The 24,536-nt window shown below is 40.3% G+C and overlaps 1 protein-coding gene across 1 annotated transcript in view; it reads left to right on the top strand.

Moving 5' to 3' along the window:
* Positions 1-738: 738 nt before the first annotated feature.
* LOC145397475 (cytochrome P450 2L1-like) overlaps positions 739-24,536 on the top strand; it is a 72,093-nt gene continuing 48,295 nt past the window's right edge. Inside the window, exons 1-3 of the mRNA XM_080270529.1 lie at positions 739-831; positions 10,672-10,771; positions 11,836-11,969. Coding sequence (XP_080126655.1) covers positions 750-831; positions 10,672-10,771; positions 11,836-11,969 — 316 coding nt within the window. The 5' untranslated portion in view covers positions 739-749. The remainder of the gene's footprint in view (positions 832-10,671; positions 10,772-11,835; positions 11,970-24,536) is intronic.

The following is a 24,536-nucleotide window of genomic DNA, read 5'->3' on the forward strand; positions in this document are numbered from 1 at the left end:
GAGAGTTGGTGATAGGATAGAGCCCTGGGGAACACCACTATTGATAGCTCTAGGAGAAGAACGGTGGCCGTCTACAATAGCAGCTATAGAATGACCAGAAAGGAAGCTACTGTTGAATGCACAGACAGAAGGAGAGAAACCGTAAGAGGGCAGTTTCAAAATTAAAAAATTATGCCAGACTCGATCAAATGCCTTTGAGATGTCAAGTGCAATGACAAAACTTTCGCCAAAATCCCGAAAGGAAGATGACGAGGAGTCTGAAAGTAGGTGAGAAGATCACCAGTGGAGCGTCCCTGACGGAAACCATACTGACGATCAGGAAGAAGGTTGTCATTGGAATGATGCTTTAGGATATTCTTTTAAAGACTTTAAAATTATTTCTGAAGGCCTACTGTAAATGTTCTATACCACCTTGTTTTAATGTGTTTAGATATAATTATTCCTACTTCCTTACGTATATTTATTTAGAAATCAAGTGTTTCATTATACAGTGAACTACGCTCTATTTTCCACCCTGTTAACACTATCTTGGAGGGTACGAACCCCCCCACAGGTTCTGCCCCGGGATATCCCCAGCTGCCCCCTCCCATGCTCCCCTCAGCTCTGAAAGAATGATTGCGCGTGCGTGGAAAGGCGAGTCCAGCGTCCCGTGCACAGCATTCAGCACTCTTCGGTACAGCCGCGAGGAGAGAGAGAGAGAGAGAGAGAGACTCAAAGTGAAAGAGGGAGACGGAGAGAGAAGAGGCAAGATGGTGACCGAGTTCCTACTGTTAGTGTTAGTTTTCGTTTTCCTTCACCTTGCTTTTAAGAAACCATCGAGGCTGCCCCCAGGTAAGCGGTGACCATTCTAGGATCTTTTTTTTCTCTTTTTTTTGGGGGGGGGGGATGGATCAAAAAATTTCTCCCCCCCATTTTTTTAATTGCGAAAGCATCCAGGATCTGGTATGTTTGCTGTCCATTTCCATGTTTGCTGAGCTGTTTTTGCTGCAAGTTTTTAGATTTGTTGTGCTATTTTGGTTGTGTTTTAGTACTTGCTGTGCTGTTTTTTTTTTTTTTTTTTTTCATTTGCTGAACTATTTAGTTGTGTTTTTTACTTGATGAGATGTTTTGTTGTGTTTTTGCAGAGCCGTTTTTTTTTTTTTTTTTTTTTTGCTGAGGTGTTTTGTTGTGTTTTTTTATTTACTTGCTTGTGCTTTTTGTCTTGCTGAGTTTTTTTCTTTTTTTTGCTGAACTGCTTGGATTGTTTTTTAGATTTACTGAGATGTTTTGTTGTTGTTTTTTTTTATTTGATGAGCGGTTTTGGTTGTTTCTTGATTTCCTGAGCAGCTTTAGTTGTATATGGTGAGACTTCGGGACCATGACATTTGCAAGATTATGGCTGAGACTCAGGATGGCCATTCATCTCCCTACCATCATTTAATCTACAACTTTCAGTGTATAGAATGCTAATAATGGCAGTATCAATATCGTATCCCTTAACGGCGTAATATTCATTCTCATACTCAAGGCCTGACGCTCTTCACACCAGAACAGGACTCAAATTTCTCAGAGATCCCTCAATCTCGAAGACCTTGACCTTGTCTAGCGTGTTCTGTGTGTGTGTGTGTGTGTGTGTGTGTGTGTGTGTGTGTGTGTGTGTGTGTGTGTGTGTGTGTGTGTGTGTGTTTACCTTTAACTTCAATGTGTTCCTTCCTTTGTGATTCTAATTTCCCAACGCTTGTTATATTCTTGACATATCTCCATTGTACTTCTATATCTTCATTCTGCTTTCCTTCTCAGTTGTTTTCCCTATCATCATTCTGCGATCCTTTCTTCGTTGTTTTCCTATGTTCGCTATACTGCTGTGTTCCCATCCTTCACTGTGCTTCTTGGCTTTCACTGTACTATCCAGCTTTCACTGTATTTCTCGGCCTTCACTGTAATGCCACAGCTTTTACATGTATACACACTTACGTTCAGCAAGTCAGAGGTGAAACTGCTTATTATCCCACTAAATACAGTTAACACTTAGGGATTGTCAGTCACATTGGTCTATGGCCAGAGAAACATAGCAAGCCTATCTAAGCTCAGGAATATTAGCTAGCAGAGGAAAGCGACAAGTAGGAGAGATGTAATATTTGGGCAGCAGAGGAAAGTGACAAGTAGGAGAGATGTAATATTTGGGCAGCAGAGGAAAGTGACAAGTAGGAGAGATGTAATATTTGGGCAGCAGAGGAAAGTGACTATTAGAGAAGGTGACATATTAGGCAAACTTTTGTATCAGTGGAAAGAGAAACATACCAAGACTCAGCTTAGGAATATTAGCCAGAAAAGGAAAGTGACAAGTAGAAGGGCCGAAATATTAGGGCAGAGAAATAAACCAAGCCTCTCCCAGCTCATAAATATTAGCCAGCAGAGGAAAGTGACAAGTAGAAGAAGTGAAATACCAAGTCAGACAAACATACCAAGTCTCTCTCAGCTCATAAATATTAGTTAGCAGAGGAAAGTGACAAGTAGAAGAGGTGAAATATTAGGGCAGAGAAACATACTAAGCCTCTCTCATCTTAGGAGTATTAGCCAGCAGAGGAAAATGACAAGTAGAAGAGTGAAATATTAGGGCAGAGAAACATACCAAGCCTCTCTCAGTTCAGGAATATTAGCCAGCTACGTTAATGGCCAAATGTTGTCAGATTGGTTGGTAAATTTGACTAATAACCAAGGAGACTTTTTCCCAGCTCATAACCTCTTTCAATTCCATTAATGACCATATTTGTCAGACTGGAGGGTTAATTTGACTACAAACCAAGGAGGCTGAATCTTAGCCCATAACTAAGTCCTATCAAACTTCCCTCAGCTGATAACCAAGGCATGTATTCTCGTCGGGTAAGGAGGCTCCATAACACCTCTTCTTTAGCGATTTATTTATGAATACGTTTGGTTACTATCCTTCTGTACGTTGTTTATGCAGAGTATGCCGATATTAGAAGCATTTATATAACACGGGGGGGGGGGGACTGTAAAGTGTTATAAGCAAAGTAAATCACTTAAAGAAAGGTGTTAGGATGCTTCCTTACAAGATTACCGGCCCAATCCACTACAGGCTCCTATGACTCACATAACCGAGGAAAATAATCTATTTATCTATTTGTCTGTCTATAGCCAGACGCATCAATCACGTAAGGGGTGGAAACAAACAAATCGCCTCCATATCACCCTGTTCCCTTCCACTACGCTACCTTCTCTCCGACTCACACCCGCCCTCTCATATACCTCCTCATTCCATCCCTTCCTCTCATCCTTGATCTTCCCCTCCCTGTTCCCCTCTCCAACCCGTCCTTGGACTCTTCCCTCTCCCCCCCTCCACCGCACTCACATAAACTCTCCTCATTAGTTTCTCGCTCTCCATCCTCTCCACATGACCAAACCACCTCAGTGTAATTCTCCTAATGCTCTCTGTTAAATCCACATCCACACCACAACGTTCCTTCACTCCTGCTAATTTAACTAGAATAACAATTAGCGATTTAAACCATTAAATAAATACAGGAATGATGGCGTCACTGCACGGTGTGGAGAGCTAGCTTTTAAGGCCACATTCTTCCCCTAAAAGACAACAACATCGTGGAGAGTATTGCGGACAAATTGCAACGTAGGAAGGTCACTCATGGGTCTCAGGGAACGGGACTCCTATACTTTTTTACTCAAACTTGGCTTTAAGTTCCCATGTGCCCATCCTCATCTCGTAGACTGACGCTAGATTAAGATGCCAGTCACGAAGAAGTGCTGTAGAAAGCTTGTAGAGCGGTATTATTGTCTCCGCCACAGAGCTACGTGACGCAAGCTGCAAAAGGACGATAATCTGGGCCAAGTTAGAACGATAAAGGGACAGAGGATATCTAGAGTATGGTGTTAGCTCTATGTAAATAATTAAATGTAGGGAGAGAGAGAGAGAGAGAGAGAGAGAGAGAGAGAGAGATGGGGAGGGAGAAAGAGAGAATGTGTTTGTAGTGGATTTTATTTGTAAGTCTTTCTATCATGTGTGTGTGTGTGTGTGTGTGTGTGTGTGTGTGTGTGAGAGAGAGAGAGAGACGGGGGGGAGGGGGGAGTAACACAGTGATAAGGTAATCCCGTTGCCATGCCAACCCATCATCACGTGACATCCAAATCATCAGGTGAAGACGTAACACAATTGCATGTCCGCCTCGACCACACTGTTCTTGTTGTTGTTGTGCTTTTTGTTGTTATTGTGTCTGCTGTTGTTGTTCTTCTTCTTTGTTGTACCTGTCGCTGTTGCTATTGTTGTTGTTGTAGTTTTTTATTGTTCTTCTTCGTCTTCTTTTTCCTTTCCTTCTTCTCCTTCCTATTGCTATTATTATTATTATTATTATTATTATTATTATTATTATTATTATCATCATCATCACCACTACTACTACTACTACTGCTACTACTACTACTACTACTACTACTATCATTATTAGAGGAGTTTGGAAGGGTGTGTGAAAGGAGGAAATTGAAAGTAAATGAGAATAAGAGTAAAGTGATGAAGTGTACGAGGTTGATAGATGGTAGGGGGATGAATATAGTTTTGAATGGTGAGTTGCTTGAGGAGGTAGTGTTTTAAATATCTAGGGTCACATGTTGCTGTGGATGGAAGAATAGATGCAGAAGTGAAGTTTAGAATAAATGAAGTAGGAAAGGTGCTGGGAGGAATGAAAAAGTGTTTAAATGTCGTTCGCTTAGAATGGATGTAAAGAGAAGGCTGTATGAGGGTGTTGTGGTACCAACTGCGTTATATGGGGCTGAAACATGGAATATGGGTGTAGCAGAGAGGAAAAGTTTGAATGTAATGGAGATGAGGTGTCTGAGGAGTATGTGTGGAGTGACGCGTATGGATCGAGTGCGAAATGATGAGTGCGAAGGAGAACTGGAGTTGTTCGGAAGATGGCTGGTAGAGTTGAGCAGAGGGTGTTGCGATGGTTTGGGCATATGGAGAGAATGGATAATGAGCAATTAGTGAAAAAGATAACTAGATCTGATTTGAGAGGTATAAGGCTGAGAGGAAGACCACGAATAGGATGGATGGACAATGTGAAGAGAGCGCTGGATGCGAGAGGGATGTCTGTTGAGCAAGGAAGAGTGGCTGTGCATGACAGAAATAAATGGAGAGAAATTGTGAATGAATAAGTGATGACGCAGCCCTGAAGGGATATTCTCACGCATTTGGTCTGATCAGCTAGTCAGGTCAGGTGCGGGTAAGGGGATGGGTCTGTTATGATGTGGCAGGGGTAAACCAGTTCTGCTGTCGGGCCTTGCTGCGGATGTCACTGATTGCATTGCGCAGTTGACCCTTGTGCGGTGTGGTGCGGTGAGGATCTGTCCGTTCTCCCCTTTGGGGCTAAGATGTGAATGAATGTGTTTGAATGGATGAGTAAATGGGGAGTGTGTCGTCCTGTCTCGGCTACCTCCCTTTCCTTGGGGGAAGCAGCCTAGGTATATAGATAGATAGATAATTATTATTATTATTATTATTATTATTATTTTATTATTATTATTATCATTATTATTATTATTATTATTATTATTATTTTATTATTATTATTATTATTATTATTATTATTATTATTATTATTGATATTATTATTATCATCATCATCATCATCATTATCATTATCCGGACCTCCTTTCCCACCCAAGGGAAGGGTGAGGAGTAGCAATGTCCAGATAGCCCATATTTGCCCAATCCAATGGGACACGCTTCCATTCACTCATCATTCAAGCCCCCGGAATCGTAGCTCTTTCGGATACTCGAAAAGCATTCACCACCTTCTGTAGCTTCACATAAACCTATCAGATTGAGTCAATCCGGACGTTGCCACGTTAAAAAAGGGTGCCAAAATCCCTGATCATGCACTTCTCACAACATTCATCCAGCCAGCTCGACCTCTTGTCACTTCCCTAGCTTCACCGACTTCCAAACCTTTCTTTCTCACACACTCATCCACCATATCTCTCCACCTTCTCCATGGCTTGCCTCGCCTTCTCCCTCCTTCAAATTCGCTCAGATATACCTTTTTCACCACTCTTTTGTTATCCATTCTCTCCACATGACCATACCATCTCAGTACACACTCTTCGATTCTGGTGTCCACCGACTTCCTCACTCCACACCTTTCACGAATCGCATTATTTCGTATCCTAGTATAAACCCTCTGAACTCCACGTACATTCCTCAGCAGTCCCACCTCCACTGCTGTCACTCTTGACTTTTCATTTTCATGCCACACCACATGTTCAAGCTGCCACTAACACTCCCTCATGTAAAACTCGCGCAGCTGCAACACTCATGCCTCTGTTTCTTATCAAGGCCTTCATTGCACCAGCTAATTTTCTTCCTTGTGTTACTCTGCTTTCAACTTCTTTTGAACATTTTCCTCTCTTTTCTATCACTGTACTCAGGTATTTGAACTCTCTCACTAGCTCCAGTCTCTCTCCATTCACGTAACATCACATTGGGAGTCACCTTCTCTCTCAACAACCATTACTCTCAAGGCACGACGCTCACACACATCAGCAAAACTCTACACTAGCCTACCAAGTTCTTGTCCGGTACTTGCAAGCAGTACTGCATCATCAGCATACAACAAATTTTAGATATTTAATATTATTATTATTATTACTATTATTAATATTATTTTTCGTATTTTTATAGTTATTATTATTATTATTATTATTATTATTATTATTATTATTATTATTATTATTATTATTATTTTTATTATTATTATTATTATTATTATTATTATTATTACTCTCATGCGGTACCGTTGTGGTGTTACGTTTTAGCTCACTGTTTTTTCTTTACAATATGGAAAAAACCAAGAAGTATCAGAGGAAAATGGAGATAAAATTTTAAACATATGTGAAAACTCAAGGTCAGAAAAAAATGATAAATTACTGGATGTGACGGAAAGAGTGCGGGAAAATACTCTGAGATGTTTTGGCCTTGTGAAGAGGACGTTGACTGAGAGACTGACTAGGAGAGCATATGTGGTTGAGGTTAAGGGGAAGGGAGAGGGGGAGACCGAGGATGAGATGGAGCGGTGGGGTGGAGAGAGTGGGGAGCGAGAGACTGTGAATGAGGTGGAGAGGGAGACCAAGGATGATAAGAAGGATGGAATGGAGAGGATAGTGATTGAGCAACTGACTAGGAGAGTGTATATGAGTGAGGTTAAGGGGGGAGGGGAAAACCAGGATGAGATGGGGGAATGGAGTGGAGAGATATAAGTTGTGTGAGTTGGAGGTAGGGCATACAAATGGTAGAGGACAGGGCGGCGTGGAGGCGATCTGTCTGTGGCTACCCATTACTGGATTAATGAGTTTGGCTATAGATAGTTACATAGACAGACAGATAGATAGATAAATAGATACACACATAGATAGATCGGCAAAAAGACAATAGTACAGTTCTGCATCCATTACATAGCAATTCTTCGTGACTAGCACCATATGTTACTGTTAATCACTTGTTTCTATATTCAAGATACAGAGATGGCAGTTTTACAACTATACTCTGTTCACTGTGACTAGGCGTGGAACTGCTATCTTTCCATCTAGAATGCTGAGCCGTGACATCTAGGTCACATAAATGCATTCAAGAATGTGACCATAAATTCGATGTGGTAATTCTTCCGGGTGGTGATCCGCTTTGTGAGGCGACGTGAATCATGACTGGAATTTCAATGTGGTTGTCGGACGCTTGCTTCTCCCTGATCTGACCTCGGTCCGCATTCTCACTGGGTGCGGAGGGACCCTAACACCTCTTCCTTAGCGATATATTATTTGTTATTTGACCGGCTAATATTGTTTGTAGGTCATTTATGCAGAGTATGGCGATATTGGAAGGATTTTTGTAACACGGGAGAGGATAGCAATGTGTAATGAGCAAACCAAATCGCTTGGGAAAAAGTGCTTGGGAGCTTCCCTAACCGACGAGAATATGTACCCCTGACATCAACGCAGACATTACCGATATTTTTGTTGTTGTTGTTGTTGGTTGTTGTTTGTTGTTGTTGTTGCTGTTGTTGTTTGTTGTTGTTGTTGCTGTTGTTGTTTGTTGTTGTTGTTGCTGTTGTTGTTTGTTGTTGTTGTTGCTGTTGTTGTTTGTTGTTGTTGTTGCTGTTGTTGTTTGTTGTTGTTGTTGCTGTTGTTGTTTGTTGTTGTTGTTGCTGTTGTTGTTTGTTGTTGTTGTTTGTTGTTGTTTGTTGTTGTTGTTTGTTGTTGTTGTTTGTTGTTGTTGGTTGTTGTTGTTTGTTGTTGTTTGTTTTTGTTGTTGTTGTTTGTTGTTGTTTGTTTTTGTTGTTGTTGTTTGTTGTTTGTTTTTGTTGTTGTTTGTTTTTGTTGTTGTTTGTTTTTGTTGTTTGTTTTTGTTGTTTGTTGTTGTTGTTTGTTTTTGTTGTTTGTTGTTGTTGTTTGTTTTTGTTGTTTGTTGTTGTTGTTGTTGTTGTTTGTTTTTGTTGTTGTTTGTTTTTGTTGTTGTTTGTTGTTTATTGTTGTTGTTTGTTGTTGTTGTTGTTTGTTGTTGTTGTTGTTTGTTGTTGTTGTTTGTTGTTGTTGTTTGTTGTTGTTGTTTGTTGTTTGTTGTTGTTTGTTGTTGTTGTTGTTGTTGTTTGTTGTTGTTGTTGTTTGTTGTTGTTGTTTGTTGTTGTTTGTTGTTGTTGTTTGTTATTTGTTGTTTGTTGTTGTTGTTTGTTGTTGTTGTTTGTTGTGTGTTGTCGTTGTTTGTTGTTGTTGTTGTTTGTTGATGTTTGTTGTTTGTTGTTTATTGTTTGTTGTTGTTTGTTGTTGTTTTTGTTGTTGTTTGTTGTTGTTTGTTGTTTGTCGTTGTTTGTTGTTGTTTGTTGTTTGTTGATGTTTGTTGTGGTGGTTGTTTGTTGTTTTTGTTTTGTTTGTTGTTTTTTTGTTGCTGTTTGTTGTTTGTTGTTTGTTTTTGTTGTTGTATATCGTTCTTGTTTTTGTTGTTATTTGTTGTTTGTTGTCTTTTTTTGTTTTTGTTTTTTTTGTTCTTGTTCGTCTGTAGCGGGTTAATTATGAGTAAATATTAAATGTTACAGATCCACTTGGTGTTGAGGGTCGATGCAAACTGTAGAAGAGTTAGTGACTCTATTCGTAACACTTCTTTCCAGCTTGATGCGTACAGGACAGTCAGGTGTAATGAACAATATAAATAGCTTAGGAAATGGTGTTAGGGAGCCAGGAGGGTGCAGAGACAGCCTGCCCAGGTGGTATGACGAGTGAACAGGGAGTGGGGACCAACTGAGTTGGTAAAGTGTGTAAATGTTGGTCAGATCTTTAAATGTTGATCTCTCTCTCTCTCTCTCTCTCTCTCTCTCTCTCTCTCTCTCTCTTGCCAGACGCCATAATAACGAATGTTAGTCAAATCTGTAAATGTGTGTAAAATGTGTTGAGTAAATGATGCTACCACACACATCTGCTACATCCTCTAATGAAGTATGTAATGAATGAGCAGGAAATACTCATTTACATATACTATAATGACTTAGAATAAATAATTACTTGGATGGTAATAAGGAGTGCAACCAGTATATGTTGTTGCTGTTGTTGTTGTTACCTCCGCAGACGAAAGCTGGAGTAGAGTATGTATTCACCCTGCTTGTCTGTCTGTGCGCAAGATACCTCAAAAAGTTATCGATGGATTTGAATGAAGTTTTGTGGATATGTGGGTCTTGGGCCACGGAAGAGTTGATTGCATTTTGGTGATGATCGGAGTTGTGTGGTATAAATGTTGGAGGAGGCATCCGCTCTCTGAATGCGCTTACAGAACTTTGTTTATTTTTCTACTTTCAAATGTTCTTTCTAACGTCCAGCAAATCTGAGTAAATACTACTAGTTTCTTTTCCTAACTTAGTGATTTAACATCCTTTTTGCGGATTATTTCACGTAGTTCGTTGGCACATCAGAGCAACATTAAGGCTCTACATCCTTTCCACGGAACTTCTTCGTGACCTGCATCATCCTCTTTTGCTAATCTATTCCTACAACTCAGCATTCTAAATGGAGAGGTAGCAGTTTTAGGCCATGTTTAAAAAAAGTGAAATGTTGAGTAGCAAAAAAAAAAAAAAAAAGTCTGTGTGTGTGTGTGTGTGTGTGTGTGTGTGTGTGTGTGTGTGTGTGTGAGAGAGAGAGAGAGAGAGAGAGAGAGAGAGAGAGAGAGAGAGAGAGAGAGAGAGAGAGAGAGAGAGAGAGAGAGAGAGAGGCGAGGTCATTGAGTGTGACATCAGGGATACGAGACTGAATAGAAAGGTTGCTAGAGATCGAGCAGAGTGGAGAGCAGCCATGAGGTGACCAAGGTTGACTCACGCAAGTATGTAGGAGCCTTTATAAATGAACATTGATGATGATGATGATGATGATGATGACAGTACCAACTATTAAGTATCTATCATTAATGCTTCATATGGACATGGGGCTACAACAAAAATAATAACACCAACACCACCAACAACTACTACCACTACTACTCCTACTGCTACCAACACCATTATTTGGCTACTACACTTGTTACCACAACCACCACCACCACTACAACTACTATTACTACAACTACCACTACTACTACTACTACTGCTACTACTACTACTACTACTACTACTACTCGTCTCTCGCACACAGGCATCTGGGGTCTTCCTATACTGGGGAAGCTGCCAGACACCTCGACGTCTTTGGCCGAGCAGGTGAAGAAGCTGAGGCCAATTTACGGAGATATAATTACGTGAGTCGCTATACACCATCGTCTTCTTCCTCCTCGCCTTCTTCCTCTTCCTCTTCCTCGACATCGTCCTCTTCCTCATCCTCCTCGTCCTCTTTCTCTTCCTCTTCCTCCTCTTCCTGCCCGTCCTCCTCCTCGTCCTCGTTCTACTCTTCCTCCTATTTATCTATCTACCTATCTATCTATCAATCTATCTATCTACACCCATGGTAAAAAGCGTCTGAAAGACAGAAAGAAAGAAACAAACAAGAAAGAAAGAATATGAAAATAAAGAAAAAAACAATACAATTTAATCTCTCCACACAGCCGTTCATTCAACACTATCCTCTCCACACGGCTGGTTATTAAGTAGTTTCCTCTCTACGCAGCTGGCTATTAAGTAGTTTCCTCTCCACACAGCTGGTTATTAAGTAGTTTCCTCTCTACGCAGCTGGCTATTAAGTAGTTTCCTCTCCATACAGCTGGTTATTAAGTAGTTTCCTCTCCACACGGCTGGTTATTAAGTAGTTTCCTCTCTACGCAGCTGGCTATTAAGTACTTTCCTGTCCACAAAGCTGGTCATTCAGTTGCTTCCTCTCCACACAGCTGGTTATTAAGTAGTTTCCTCTCCACACAGCTGGTTATTAAGTAGTTTCCTCTCCACACAGCTTGTTATTAAGTAGTTTCCTCTCCACACAGCTGGTTATTAAGTAGTTTCCTCTCCACACAGCTGGTTATTAAGTAGTTTCCTCTCCACACAGCTGGTTATTAAGTAGTTTCCTCTCCACACAGCTGGTTATTAAGTAGTTTCCTCTCCACACAGCTGGTTATTAAGTAGTTTCCTCTCCACAAAGCTGGTCATTCAGTTGCCTCCTCTCTACACAGCTGGTCATTCAGTAGTTTCCGTTCCACACAGTTGGTCAATATGTAGTTTCTCTTCACAAAGCTGGTAATTCAAAAGTTTCCTATCCAATCACCTGGTCATCCAGTACTTTCCTTTTCACAGAAGGGGTCAGAGGTTTCCACTATACACAGCTGGGCAATGGTTTCCTCTCCTCACAGCTGGTCAATCACTCTGTCTCCCGCAGATGGCGCATGGGCAGTCGGGTCAATGTCTTCTTGTGCAACTATGAGGTCATCAAGAGAGCGATGGCAAAGCTGGAGTTGTCAGACAGGCCAGACTTGTATACCTACACTGCATTCAGCAGTGGCTCCATGTTGGGTGAGAGAGAGAGAGAGAGAGAGAGAGAGAGAGAGAGAGAGAGAGAGATTGTACCTGACATTTACTTACATTGAAGGGCATTTGCCATTTTTCTGAAGGCTAATTCTGTCTTCAGTTAATATAGTGTTGCCGATTTTTGTGTCGTCCACAAATTTAGAAATGAAGTTGTTTAGGCCAACATCTATGTCGTTAATATACATAATAAATAGGACTGGTCCCAACACCGATCCCTGAGGAACACCACTGGTCACTGGAGCCCAGTCTGACTCCACTCCATTTATAACGACTCGTTGCTTTCTCTCAACCAGCAACGTACCCACCTATGAATATTTCCGTCAGTGACAAGTGATCTCACTTTTGTCATTAGTTTATCATGCGGGCACTTTGTCAAAGTCTTTCTGGAAATCTAAGTAGATTATATCAACTGACCTGGTACAATCATTCATTTTAAAAAGTGTATCGCAAAACTCAATTAAATTTGTCACGCATGATCTCCGTGGTCTAAAGCCATGCTGGCTGTTCCTAATTACGTTATTAGTTTCTAGGACAGAGAGAGAGAGAGAGAGAGAGAGAGAGAGAGAGAGAGAGAGAGAGAGAGCAGCAAACAAACGGACAGACAGACAGGCAGATATATATATATATATATATATATATATATATATATATATATATATATATATATATAGAGAGAGAGAGAGAGAGAGAGAGAGAGAGAGAGAGAGAGAGAGAGAGAGAGAGAGAGAGAGCGGCAAACAAACGGACAGACAGACAGCAGACAGACAGGCAGATAGATAGACAGATAGATAGATAGATAGATAGAGACAGACAGACAGACAGACAGACAGACAGACAGACGACAGACAGACAGACAGAGACAGAGACAGACACACAGACAGACAGGTAGAGAGAGAGAGAGAGAGAGAGAGAGAGAGAGAGAGAGAGAGAGAGAGAGAGAGAGAGAGAGAGCGGCAAACAAACGGACAGACAGACAGACAGACAGACAGGAAGAAAGGTTGAAGGAGAGAGAGAGAGAGAGAGAGAGAGAGAGAGAGAGAGAGAGAGAGAGAGAGAGAGAGAGAGAGAGAGAGAGAGAGAGAGACAGAGACAGACAGACAGAGACAGACAGAGACAGAGAAACGGACAAGCTGACAGACAGGCAGACATACAAAGAAAGACAGAGAGAGAGAGAGAGAGAGAGAGAGAGAGAGAGAGAGACAGACAGACAGACAGAGACAGACAGAGACAGAGAAACGGACAAGCTGACAGACAGGCAGACATACAAAGAAAGACAGAGAGAGAGAGAGAGAGAGAGAGAGGGAGAGAGAGTTTTTATTCATCTCATGATTAGACACTTCTATTCACTCTTATCTAAATTACTACAGAATGGTCCAATGATACCTCTCTACCATAAACTTACTTGGCGGATTGTTCTGTGTTGCGAGGACGGCTTAGTATGCTTCTAAGAGACTGGGTGTGACGGTGGGGGTAGGAAATGAGTAAATGATGCAGGATAGACATCGATAACAGTCTGCTTGTGTGGGCGTGGGTGTGGCAGTTTGAGTAGGAAATGACTAAATATTTCAAGATAGACACTGATAATAGTCTGCTTGTGTGGGAGTGGGTGTGGCAGCGGGAGCAGGGAATAAATAAATGATGCAGGATACACATTGATAACAGCCTGCTGGTGTGGGCGTAGGTGTGGCGGCGGAAGTACTAAATGATTAAATGATGCAGGACAGACACTGATAACAGTCTGCTGGTTTGGGTGTGGGTGTGGCAATGGGAGTAGGAAACGAATAAATGATGCAGGATAGATACTGATAACACACTGCTGGTGTGGGCGTGGGTAAGGCGGTAGTAGCAGGAAATGAAATAATGATGCAGAAAAGAAACTGATAACAGTCTGCCGTTTTGGGCGTGGGTGTGGCAGTGGGGGTAGGAAATGAATAAATGATGTAGGACAGATACTGATAAGAGTGTGCTGGTGTGGGCGTTGGTGAGGCGGTAGAAGTGGAATATGAATAAGTGATGCAGGATAGACATTGATAACAGTCTGCTAGTGTTGGCGTGCGTGTGGAGGTGGGGATAGAAAAAGAAGAAATGATGCAGGATAGACAATCTGCTTGTCTGGGCGCACCCAGGAATTTTCTAAGGGAGGGGCGTAGTGAGGTGAGGTCAGGTAATCCGATAATTACCGGGAGGTCACATCCACGTTTAGAGTCAGAGAGCTGCTGGCTCATGTGTTACTTTTTGTTTGTACTTGCCAGTTTTTCATATTTTGCTGTTATCGAAGTAAATATATATAAATTTTTAAAGGACCCAGAGAGCAAGGAGGGGGGCCCAGGTCCTCCCCCTCCCCACCGGGTGCGCCCTATGGGAGTGGCAGCAGGAGCAGGAAATGAATAATTGATGCAGGATAAACATTGACAGTTGATTGAGCCGTCTCCACAACACACAAGACATCACCTGGCGAAGTGCAAGAGAGCATTACATACTGACACCCTCTAAGGTTAAGGAAGGTCCCAAACACGTATTCCTAAGCGGCATGTTTTGTTTATTATACCATACTGTCGGTCCCAGTGTTGCATAAATCATTCTAATATCGCCATACTCTGCACAGATAACGTACAAAAGGATATAAACCAACCGTATCCAAAAATAAACAGCGAAGGGAGAGGTGTTTGGGAGCTTCCTTAACGGACGAGAAGATGGAGCTTCATCTCCATCTGATTTATTAGACTTTCGGCTGTCTGATCCTTTTCCATAGCAGTTCTTCGTGTTAGCCTGATATATCAGTGTTAGTCAAATGTTACGATTCAGCATTCAAGATGGACAGTTTCAGTTTTAGGTCAAGTTAGTGTAAACATTACATATAACAGCAACATCCTCTAAGCTAAGCATCATCTTCAAAAGCACCATCGTGTGAGAGAATAATTTTTGCTTCGCCCTCTGCCAGTTTCAAGACTTGGGCATGGGACTGCACATACTTTCTCTCTACTGGATAAAATCTTTAGGAATCAACTAGCAAAAAGTAAAATATCATAAGCACATAGAAGAAAATGGTTGAGGAGACGAAGGGGTGTGACTCTCGATTCTTGTAGTAGGAGTTAAAGATGAATACAGGGAGTTTATCTTGATTTATTATTTTCAGAGAAAATCTTAAGTTGAGCAGTGTATGTATTACAGAGACTGAATACACTAAGTAAGTCTAGTTGGACCCCTCTTCTTGTTCACTCTCTCCACTACCTGTCGGTTCTAATGCTAGCCTCCTTCTGAGCTCTGCTTCCTAAATTCTGGTGTAGCAGGGGTCGTGTCACGTGTGTTACACTGTTGTTGGAATGTTCTAGAAACCTGTGTGTGAGTATGTGTGTATATGTGTGTATGATCACTAGGCATTGTTCGTATGCTATCTCGCTGACACACTACCTATATCATCCCCTGACTTGCTGCTTCCAGTGTATTGTCAACATTTCCTCAGTTACACTTGCAAGATCATTTCCCGTTCCCAGGCTTGCCTGGTGCTCTGTCTATTGCTACGACTCTAAGCTTTACTTTCCATCCTTATAACCATCTGACCGCGTTGGCCCAGAGTCATAAGCAAAAGAATGAACCACCTCAATATTGGTGTTCACTAGAACATGTAATTTTAAAGAGGTTCAGGGGAAAGAATATAAATATTTAACTTTCTTTAATAACAAAAAGAAATTTACGCCATCTACCATACTTAAAGATGAGAATTATGAAAACCCAAAACCCACTTAATATACAAAAGCCATTAAAATATTAACCTAAAATATTACAATCATGGCTTTCACTTAAAGCTAAAGGGAAAAAAAAAATAAATAAATAAAGATAAAGAAATTGGAACTGCAGTATGAATTCTGGTTCACTATAATTCCGAGCTTATGAAATACAGTATAAAATAAAATTACCACCCACAGCCGACCAAAAGGAGACAAATGCTTAACAATTACAATTACAATAATTGTCTCCAACCGTTATACATTACCAGTACAAGTTATCCACAGCAACACACTTCTCTCTTATCTATCAAACCTCTATTGGTAGACAAAAGATTCCGAAACACCAGGCTGGAGATGGATTAAACAGGTGGAGTGACCTAACCCCGGCAGTAGATCTGAGTCAACTCTCAAGCCTAAGGTTTTCCCAGACTAGGTAAACTCGGACTGGGGATTCATACAAATTCAGTCTCCATGGAGTCGAGGCCTCAGCCAATATTCTGTGCACTAATAATTAATGAAGCTTCGAGGCAGCAGATGGTGAAGAAAGGGACGAAAATACACTTCCTGGGGTTCAAAGTTTCGGCGTCGTTCTCAGGGTTTCAGGAAATAGCTATTCCCGAATCATCCAGGCCAGACCGTAACACTATCTATCTATTTATCTATCTATCTATCAAGTTTTCTATAATTAATTGTATTTATAATATGGAGTCCTAACATTGCTCAGTCACGCGCTGGAGGTCCTCCGACAGTAATTATCATTGACATAAGCTAATCTATTAGTACATAATATTGATAATAATATTGTATACATATAATCTTCATAGTAAATTGCAATGATCTAGCAATATTACATTTTAAACAAGTTGTATACATATTTGAATAAATGCACTAAAGGTAAACTATTTAACTGTAATACAGTATGTACATGGGTTATTATAGTGAAATGCATACATGCAAGAAAAAAAAAAGATTAAAATTAAGATTATGGTAAGAGTTATTAATATTTCATTTAAAGATAATGCTACTGGTGTGCCATACTTCTATATCATGGGCCATTCTTCTTTGTATTTTTTTGTTATATATATATATATATATATATATATATATATATATATATATATATATATATATATATATATATATATATATATTAATTAATACTATGTACAAAATATGTACACTTCATTCAGGGGGGTTAACTTGGATGTTAACTCTACCCCCACTAAATACTGACTCCAAATTTGCAATTCTTGCATGCATTCTGTGCATTGCGAACAGCAGTACTGCAAATACAATGCAGAAGATTATAAAGACAGTAGGTGCTGGGCTATACACATAATATGGGTTGAACATACTCAAACTCAAATCTTCCCAGGGCTTCATTGTTTCATTGATCAGTTGCATAGTTTCAAACTTAGGTGAAGTCAACTTAATACTTGTGCTCATGTTTAAGTCCATATCAGGCAGTGGGTGGAAATGTTTGTGTGTATGATTGAGAATGGCGTAGTGATTGATGGTGGATAAAGTGGACATGGATGGTGTAAATACCGCACAGTAGTCTGGTGCTATGTATAATCCTGAAGCTGAAGTATGAGATGGTGGTATATCTGGACAGACTATGTAAACTGATGTGTTATGAGTGAAATAAAAAAACTGTGAGTGTCCGATGCGTTGATGGTGTACAAGTTTATCTGGAGGAAAAGTGAAGTTGCAATGATTATGAATATTGTCATTTCTGATGATAGCCATTTCACAAGGGACTATCAGTAGGCTGAAACGTGAAAATGTACGCAGGACAAAGATGAACAGCAAGTAAGAATGTGCGTCACTTTCGTTCAATCGTTGATTCACTTGCAAAAGTGACAGTGTTCCGTCTCTTGGAGACCATGATGAGTTCGGTGTCTGTGTTGATGTTGATGATGACCAAAGTGTTGTTATTTTTAGAGGGGAAGGGGTGTATTTGGTATACTGTGAACAGGTCTTCAGTTATGAATGGTACATGAACTACTACTGATGTTGGTGTTAGTGTTGCTTCTAAATATGGATAATATTGAATGAATTCCCTACTTCGGAACAAAGACTTCAATTTATGTTTATGTATGCCTTGACTAATTATCTGACGTAGCTCATGAACTGGGAGTAAGTCAATTGTGATCTTGCCATCACCAGCATTCGAAATTCCTTGCATAAGTGCCCTGTAACGAACTCTAGTGTTGTCTAATTGTAGTAGAATTGTGTCAATATGTTCTGTGATGATCAAGAAGTGTTGGAAAAGTGTTATGTTACCTTCCATTTCATTTATTTTATCTACACTTTCGAGAGCTATGTTTTCTACCTTTTTCAGATTTTTCACAATTGTCTTCATTGCTGAGTTATGTTCTGTGATGAATTTATCTTGGTATGTTAGTACCTGAGCTGTTTTATTAAATTTGTTGTTTATTTCTTTAAGGTCATCCTCTGTAGCCAATCCAAAGATGTTCCCAAGAACTGCGCCACCCAGGTCGAACAAACCGCGCTTTTGGCGAGTACGTGTGATGTTCCTGTCGCTCAATACCTCCGTTCCATAAGATGGGAGATCTTGGATCATGATGAGCATAGTTGACTTTGCCTGTTCTATTTTCCATTTCGCTAACTTCACTATTTCATTCACTTCCTTTGTGTTATGTGCTTGTGAAACATAGCTTCCTATCATGAAGTCCAGGGTTCGCATAGGTTTCACGAGATTTTTTAGATAAGAAGGTAATTCATACAAGTAATCCAGACTTATTTTATACTCATGACGTCTTTTACGATTGAAGTCGTGGCCGTTGGAGCTATGAGGCATCCTTGTCGTACTATGTGTTGGGGGTCTAAGTGCGCATATCCTCTTGCTATGTAGAGGAGAATCCATAGCATAAGTCCCTTCATCGCTACCTACTGAAAAAAAAAAATCTATTAATTTCCTATTATGGGCATGCTGTAGTCGATGACAGTGATGATGTGCGTTACGGTTGATTGTTATTTCATTTATAGGAGTTTAAATCGATATTTAATTCTCGTAAATGATGTACTGTAGATTTTATTGGAACAGTTGCACCTATGTTTGATTGCTTGGTATATGACCTTAATTTCTTTTTGGAATCATTGTTGTTTTCTTGCTTGGTTTCTTGAGTTACGTTCGCCTGTTCGGTTGTATCCGATGCTGAATAATTATTGGATAGCACCCTTGAAACTCGTTTTAAATGGTCAATATGAACTTGTTTCTCTTCGCCAGTTGACAGTGACTTAATTAAAACTTTGTTTGCTTTTATGTTAATTACTCTGTATGGGCCCTCAAATTTTGGGGATAATTTATTGTCTCTCGTATGAATGATACCATAAACAATGTCTCCTAAGCTGATAGGTGAATCTCTTGCCTTCTTGTTAAATGCCTCCGTCATTCCTTCCTTGGACATCGTTAATTATTTTTTGACTCTTTTGTGTATGTCCTAAATTCACGTAAACGGAGTTTAGAGTAATCATCGTAATTGTATATGGGCAGACTGTCACCTTCCAGGAGCTCATATGGTAATTTTTTATCTGTTCCATATATAATGAAATGTGGTGTGTCACCTATGGATTTATTTATAGGTCCATTAATTGACGCTGCTACTCTGGGAATCCAATCATCCCAGCTTGCATAATTTTCACTGAGAATGTGTCGTAGCACATCTAATACTTTTTTGTTTTGTCTCTCTACTAACCCATTAGATGCTGGGTGATAGGCTAAAACGTTAACCTTTTTGATGTTGTATTGTTTACATATTTCTTGTAAGATCTCAGAATTAAATTCTCCTCCATTATCACTTATTAGTATCTTTGGGGTAGTAAAGCGACATATTATTATCTGTTATTGCCTTTACTACTGTCTCTGCTCTTTTATCTTTAATTGGAGCTAAAATGACATAACGGGAAAAATGATCCGTTGCTACGAATAAGTATAGGTTATTATTGTATGATAATGGCATCTTGAGTAAATCAAAAGCGACAACGTCCCATGGTTGATGTGGTACAGGGTAATTACCCATCGGTGCAGGTGTGATTGGGTATCCTTTGTGTTTTGCACATGATTCGCATCTGTCTATATGATTGTTTATATCTTTTCGTAATGAAGGCCAGTAATATAACAGCTGGGCCTGTTTGAATGTCTTATCCTTTCCAGGATGTCCTGCATGTGGGCTATCGTGTATCGTTCGTAATACTTGGGATATCATGACTTTAGGTACTACCAACTGGTTAGTATTTCTTTGGCATTTTGGTTGTTTCGGGTTAATCTTGTATAATGTATTATTGACCATTGTGAATTGTTCGAGTGGGACATGCAGTTTGGGTAATTGTATGTCATCTCCACTTTCTAACTTGTATATAACTTTAGACCATATTGGGTCATCGTGGTTTGGGATATTTCCTTTGAGATCTAATGCCACGACCTGAATTGTGTTCGGGTTCCTAGATAATGCGTCAGCTACTATGTTCATTTTACCTTGTATATAATGAATTTGTACATGGTTTGGCCATGTGGAGAGGATGGAGGGTGAAAGACTGACGAAGAGAGTGTATGTGAGTGAGGTGGAGGGGGAAAGAGGGAGGGGGAGGCCGAGGATGAGATGGAGAGATGGGGTGGAGAGGTATATGAGAGAGGGGTGTGTGAGTTGGGAGCAGGGGAGTGAAATGGCGGGGGACAGGGCGACTTGGAGGCGATTTGTTTGTGGCCACCCCAAACGGGATTGAGGCGTCTGGCAATAGGCAATAGATAGTTTTCAACTGTACATTTCCATCTTGCTCTCCTCCCAGAAAGGAGTTTTTCTTTAAACATACCCACTAGTGGTTTATGGTCGGTGAAAGAGTGGATTTCTTAACCATATACCAAATCTCGAAACTTTTGTAATGCAAAAACCACCGCATGTGCCTCTAAGTCTGTAGTGCAATAATTTTTCTCTGCACCTTTTGTTTGTCTGCTGGCAAATGCACTTGGTTGATTCTTTCCTCATTTATCTTCCTGCATCAGTACAGCCCTTAATCCTTTAACTGATGCGTCTGTACAAATAAGAAATGATTTTGTGTAATCCGGATATGCTAAACAAGGTGCATTTGTTAGTTTAATTTGTAGATTGTTAAATGCCCTTTTTTGTTCTTCCCATTGGAATATAGCATCTTTTTTGAGTAGTTGGAATAGAGGAAGGGCTATATGAGAGAATTGTGGTACGAATGACCTATAGTACCCAGCTAGACCTAAAAATTGTCTAACTTCGTCAGTCGTAGTGGGTTCAGGAAAATCTCTCACTGCCTGTATTTTGTCATCAGTGGTGTGAATACCATTAGAACTTAATTTGTGGCCTGAGAAATTTATTTTATTAAAGCAAAATTTGCATTTAGAAAGCTTAATTTTTAAACCAGCATCACTAAGATTTTGTAAGAGTAAGTCTAATTTCTTGAGATGATCCGTAATATTTTTCGTTGCGATTACATCGTCAAGATAAACAAATATTCCTTGTTTGAAAATTCCGCACAATACGTAATTCATAAGACGCTGGAATGTGCCTGGGGCTGTCCTCAGTCCCATCGGCATCCTTGTATATTGGTAGTGGCCTCTATTTGTGGAAAAGACAGTATTTACGTGACTCCTCTTCAACCGGTATTTGGTAATAGCCATTTAGTAGATCGTTTGTTGAGAGTATATTATTCACCGGTCCAATATTCTGTAGAACGTCGCTTAGCAATGGCATGGGAAATCGGTCTGGGATTGTGTGATTGTTTAGTTTACGGTAATCTACTACCGCACGCATTTCTCCATTTCGTTTGGGCACGAAGAATAATGGGGTCTTCAACGGGGAGACTGAAGGCTCAATAATTCCAAGTTTTAACATTTCATCGACATACTGATTTGCAAGTGTACGTTGGGAGTGTGGGATGCGGTAGGCTGGTACCAAAATTGGTAGTGTTTCTGGGTGCACATTAATCTTGTGATTAATCAGGTTAGTACACCCTAATTGTTCTCCGGATAATGCTACGGTGTCGTATGTGTTTCCAGCAGGGTTAACAAATCATTTTCTTCATCAGATTCACCTGAGTGAATTAAATTCTCTTTTATGCTTTCTCTATCCGTATATTTTATCTCACTTGTCACTGCAGCTATAACCATTTCCTTCACAGGGGCGGGACATTTTTCGATATTAACTAGGCAAGTCCCCCTTTTCAACTGAACTTCCCCATTCATGTGATTAATTATGAATATCTGAGTTTGCCCTTCGTCGTTCATCTGACATAATGCGTTTTCTACTGACAATCCCTTTACTTTACATAATTCTTCTAAGACAAGAACAGTACTATTCCGTAATTTGCTCTTTATGGTAACTTTCATATAGGAATTAGGTGGTATAACTAAATCATTGGTGAGATGGGTGGGAAAAACTGATAAATCAGTACTGTTAGCTGGGTCTCTAATTATGGAGGCTGGGACTGGTGTTGTGAGTGGATCTATACGCTCATCTGTTTGTGTATGTTTGTTTAAGCTTTTAATATTACCAATTCTTTTTGGTTCTCTTTTACTAATCGGTGAGGGCTCTGATGGTATTTCCTCTGTTAATTCATTGTCAAAGTCTATTCCATTCATTTGTGGGAGTAAAGTTATGTTCTCTGCTCTCATGCATCTTAAGCCCAGTAACATATGAGCTTTAATTGCTAAATTTTCAACGATATAGAAAAATGCAGAGAATGGTCTTGTAGTCTCTGTGAAACTGATATTTAACCTTATCATACCTTTTACTGTAATTTTTTTCCCATCTACCGTATATAAATCTAAATCAGCTTCTTCCAGAAAAGTTACTTTCTTCTTATTTTTAAGAATTCTATTTATTTCTTCATGTGTTGTTAAGTTCACTGGAGAGCCCGTGTCTAAAAATAAGGAAACGTTTTGATCCTCACGTACAGCTGGTATCAAGATACACTCATTTCCCAACATGCCTCCTATGTGAATTTTAGACATGCTTTTCTTTACGTTTGTTTTTTGTCATGACTTGGTCTTCACCCGATTTGAACACAGACACAATTTTTTCTACTGTTTTGCAGTTACTGGTCCAGTGCCCTTGGCATCTATGATGCCTACAGTAAGGACCAAATTCTTGTGTCTTTTGTCTATCCTCTTCTGTTTTGATAAAGCATTCATACCTTGTGTGTCCTGGTTTTGCACAATAATGACATAGAATGGACCTATCTCTTGACTGTGACCTAAGAGGTGACTTCCCATATGTAGTGTTGTTTGTGGCGCGAGATCTGCTCGGGCTGCGTGTAAACTTATGAAACTGCCTGTAGCCTGGTGTTTGTGATCGAACCCTCGTCACGTTTAGTTGTTTGCTCTGCCTGCTTTCGGGTCGCGATTGATTTTGTTCTCTGTTTTGGGTCGGTGTTGATGTTTTCACAGCTGATACTGTCTCAGGTACTCTCATTGTACTAGAATGTGCAGGTGTGTCGACCATACCTGCTTTACTGCACTGCATCTCTACCTCGTTCATTAAGTCTAGTAAGCACATGCCTGGGGTGTACGCGATCGTCTTGGCGATCTTAAGGGTCCTATCAGGTAATTTACACAAGGCAGCTGCATAACCAATGATGTCCACGACGAGGTCTGAGGACATCTTTCCATCATCTGTCATCCAATTTGAGTTTTCCAAAGTAACTAACAATGTTCTTTTGATTGTGGAGACATCAGCAGTTATTTCACTGAGCACATGGTTTGTAGTGTGCTCCCTTACAAGATCTACAATCTTAAGCAATTCTGGAATTATACCTGGCAAGAAGTTCATACCTCGAAGGAATTTTTCAAAAATTCAGTTTTAAATTCATCATATGTCCTAGCCTTGAGGAGCTTATCTGATCTCAATAAATTGCTTGCTGGACATCTTTCCTGGCTTATGGAAGATGAAAAAATGGCCCCTGGGGGTAGGGGGCTTTTTCAAGAATACTCCCCCAGTATCCCTGCTTGTCGTAAAAGGCGACTAAAAGGGTTGGCGGAGGGTTAGTGCCCCTCCCCGGAAAACAACTAACTAAAAAAAACAACAATAAGCCTCGGACAAGGACTGACCAAACGATGACGACCAAGGACCGGACAAAGGACATGGTTATCGGAACGTGGAATGTAAGGGGAGCGAATGATGATGTGAAAGAGAGAGAGATTGTCCAGGTGCTTGAGGGTGCGAAAGTGGATGTATGTGGAATAACTGAAACAAAATGGAGAGGAGAAAGTGTGAGAGAATGGGAATATGGATGGGGTATATGTGCAGGAGTAGGTGTGAATGAGAGGGCAAAGGAAGGAGTATGTATAGTTGTGAGTAAAAGATGGAAGAAGAGCATAAGACAGTATGGATCAGTTGGGTCAAGGATTGTGTGGGTAAAGTTGAAAGTTGGAATACAAATGTGGGCGATTGTGTGTGTGTATGCGCCAACGCAAGATCGTGCTAGAAGAGTGAGAGAAGAGTTCTGGACAAATGTAGAAGTGTGCATGGAAAAGTTTGGAAGGAATGAGAGAGTGTTTTTGATCGGTGATATGAATGGTAAAGTTGAGAATGTGAAGGTGCATGGAATAGTTGGTGAGTGGGGTGTGCCTGCTGAGACAGATGAGAATGGGAGTGCGTTAGTGGACATTTGTGCTGGGAGGGGGTTGGTGATAGTCAATACCCTCTTCAGGCATAAAATGATCCACAGGTATACATGGCAAGTGATGAGAAGGGTGGGTGGTGAACTGAATGAAAGGAAGGCAATGATTGATTATGTGTGTGTGTGGATGAAAGGATGCGAAGATGTGTAATGG

The sequence above is a fragment of the Coenobita brevimanus genome, chromosome 41, assembly GCF_032717465.1.
Source record: "Coenobita brevimanus isolate Jiangsu-jjx chromosome 41, ASM3271746v2, whole genome shotgun sequence".
Lineage (NCBI taxonomy): Eukaryota > Metazoa > Arthropoda > Malacostraca > Decapoda > Coenobitidae > Coenobita > Coenobita brevimanus.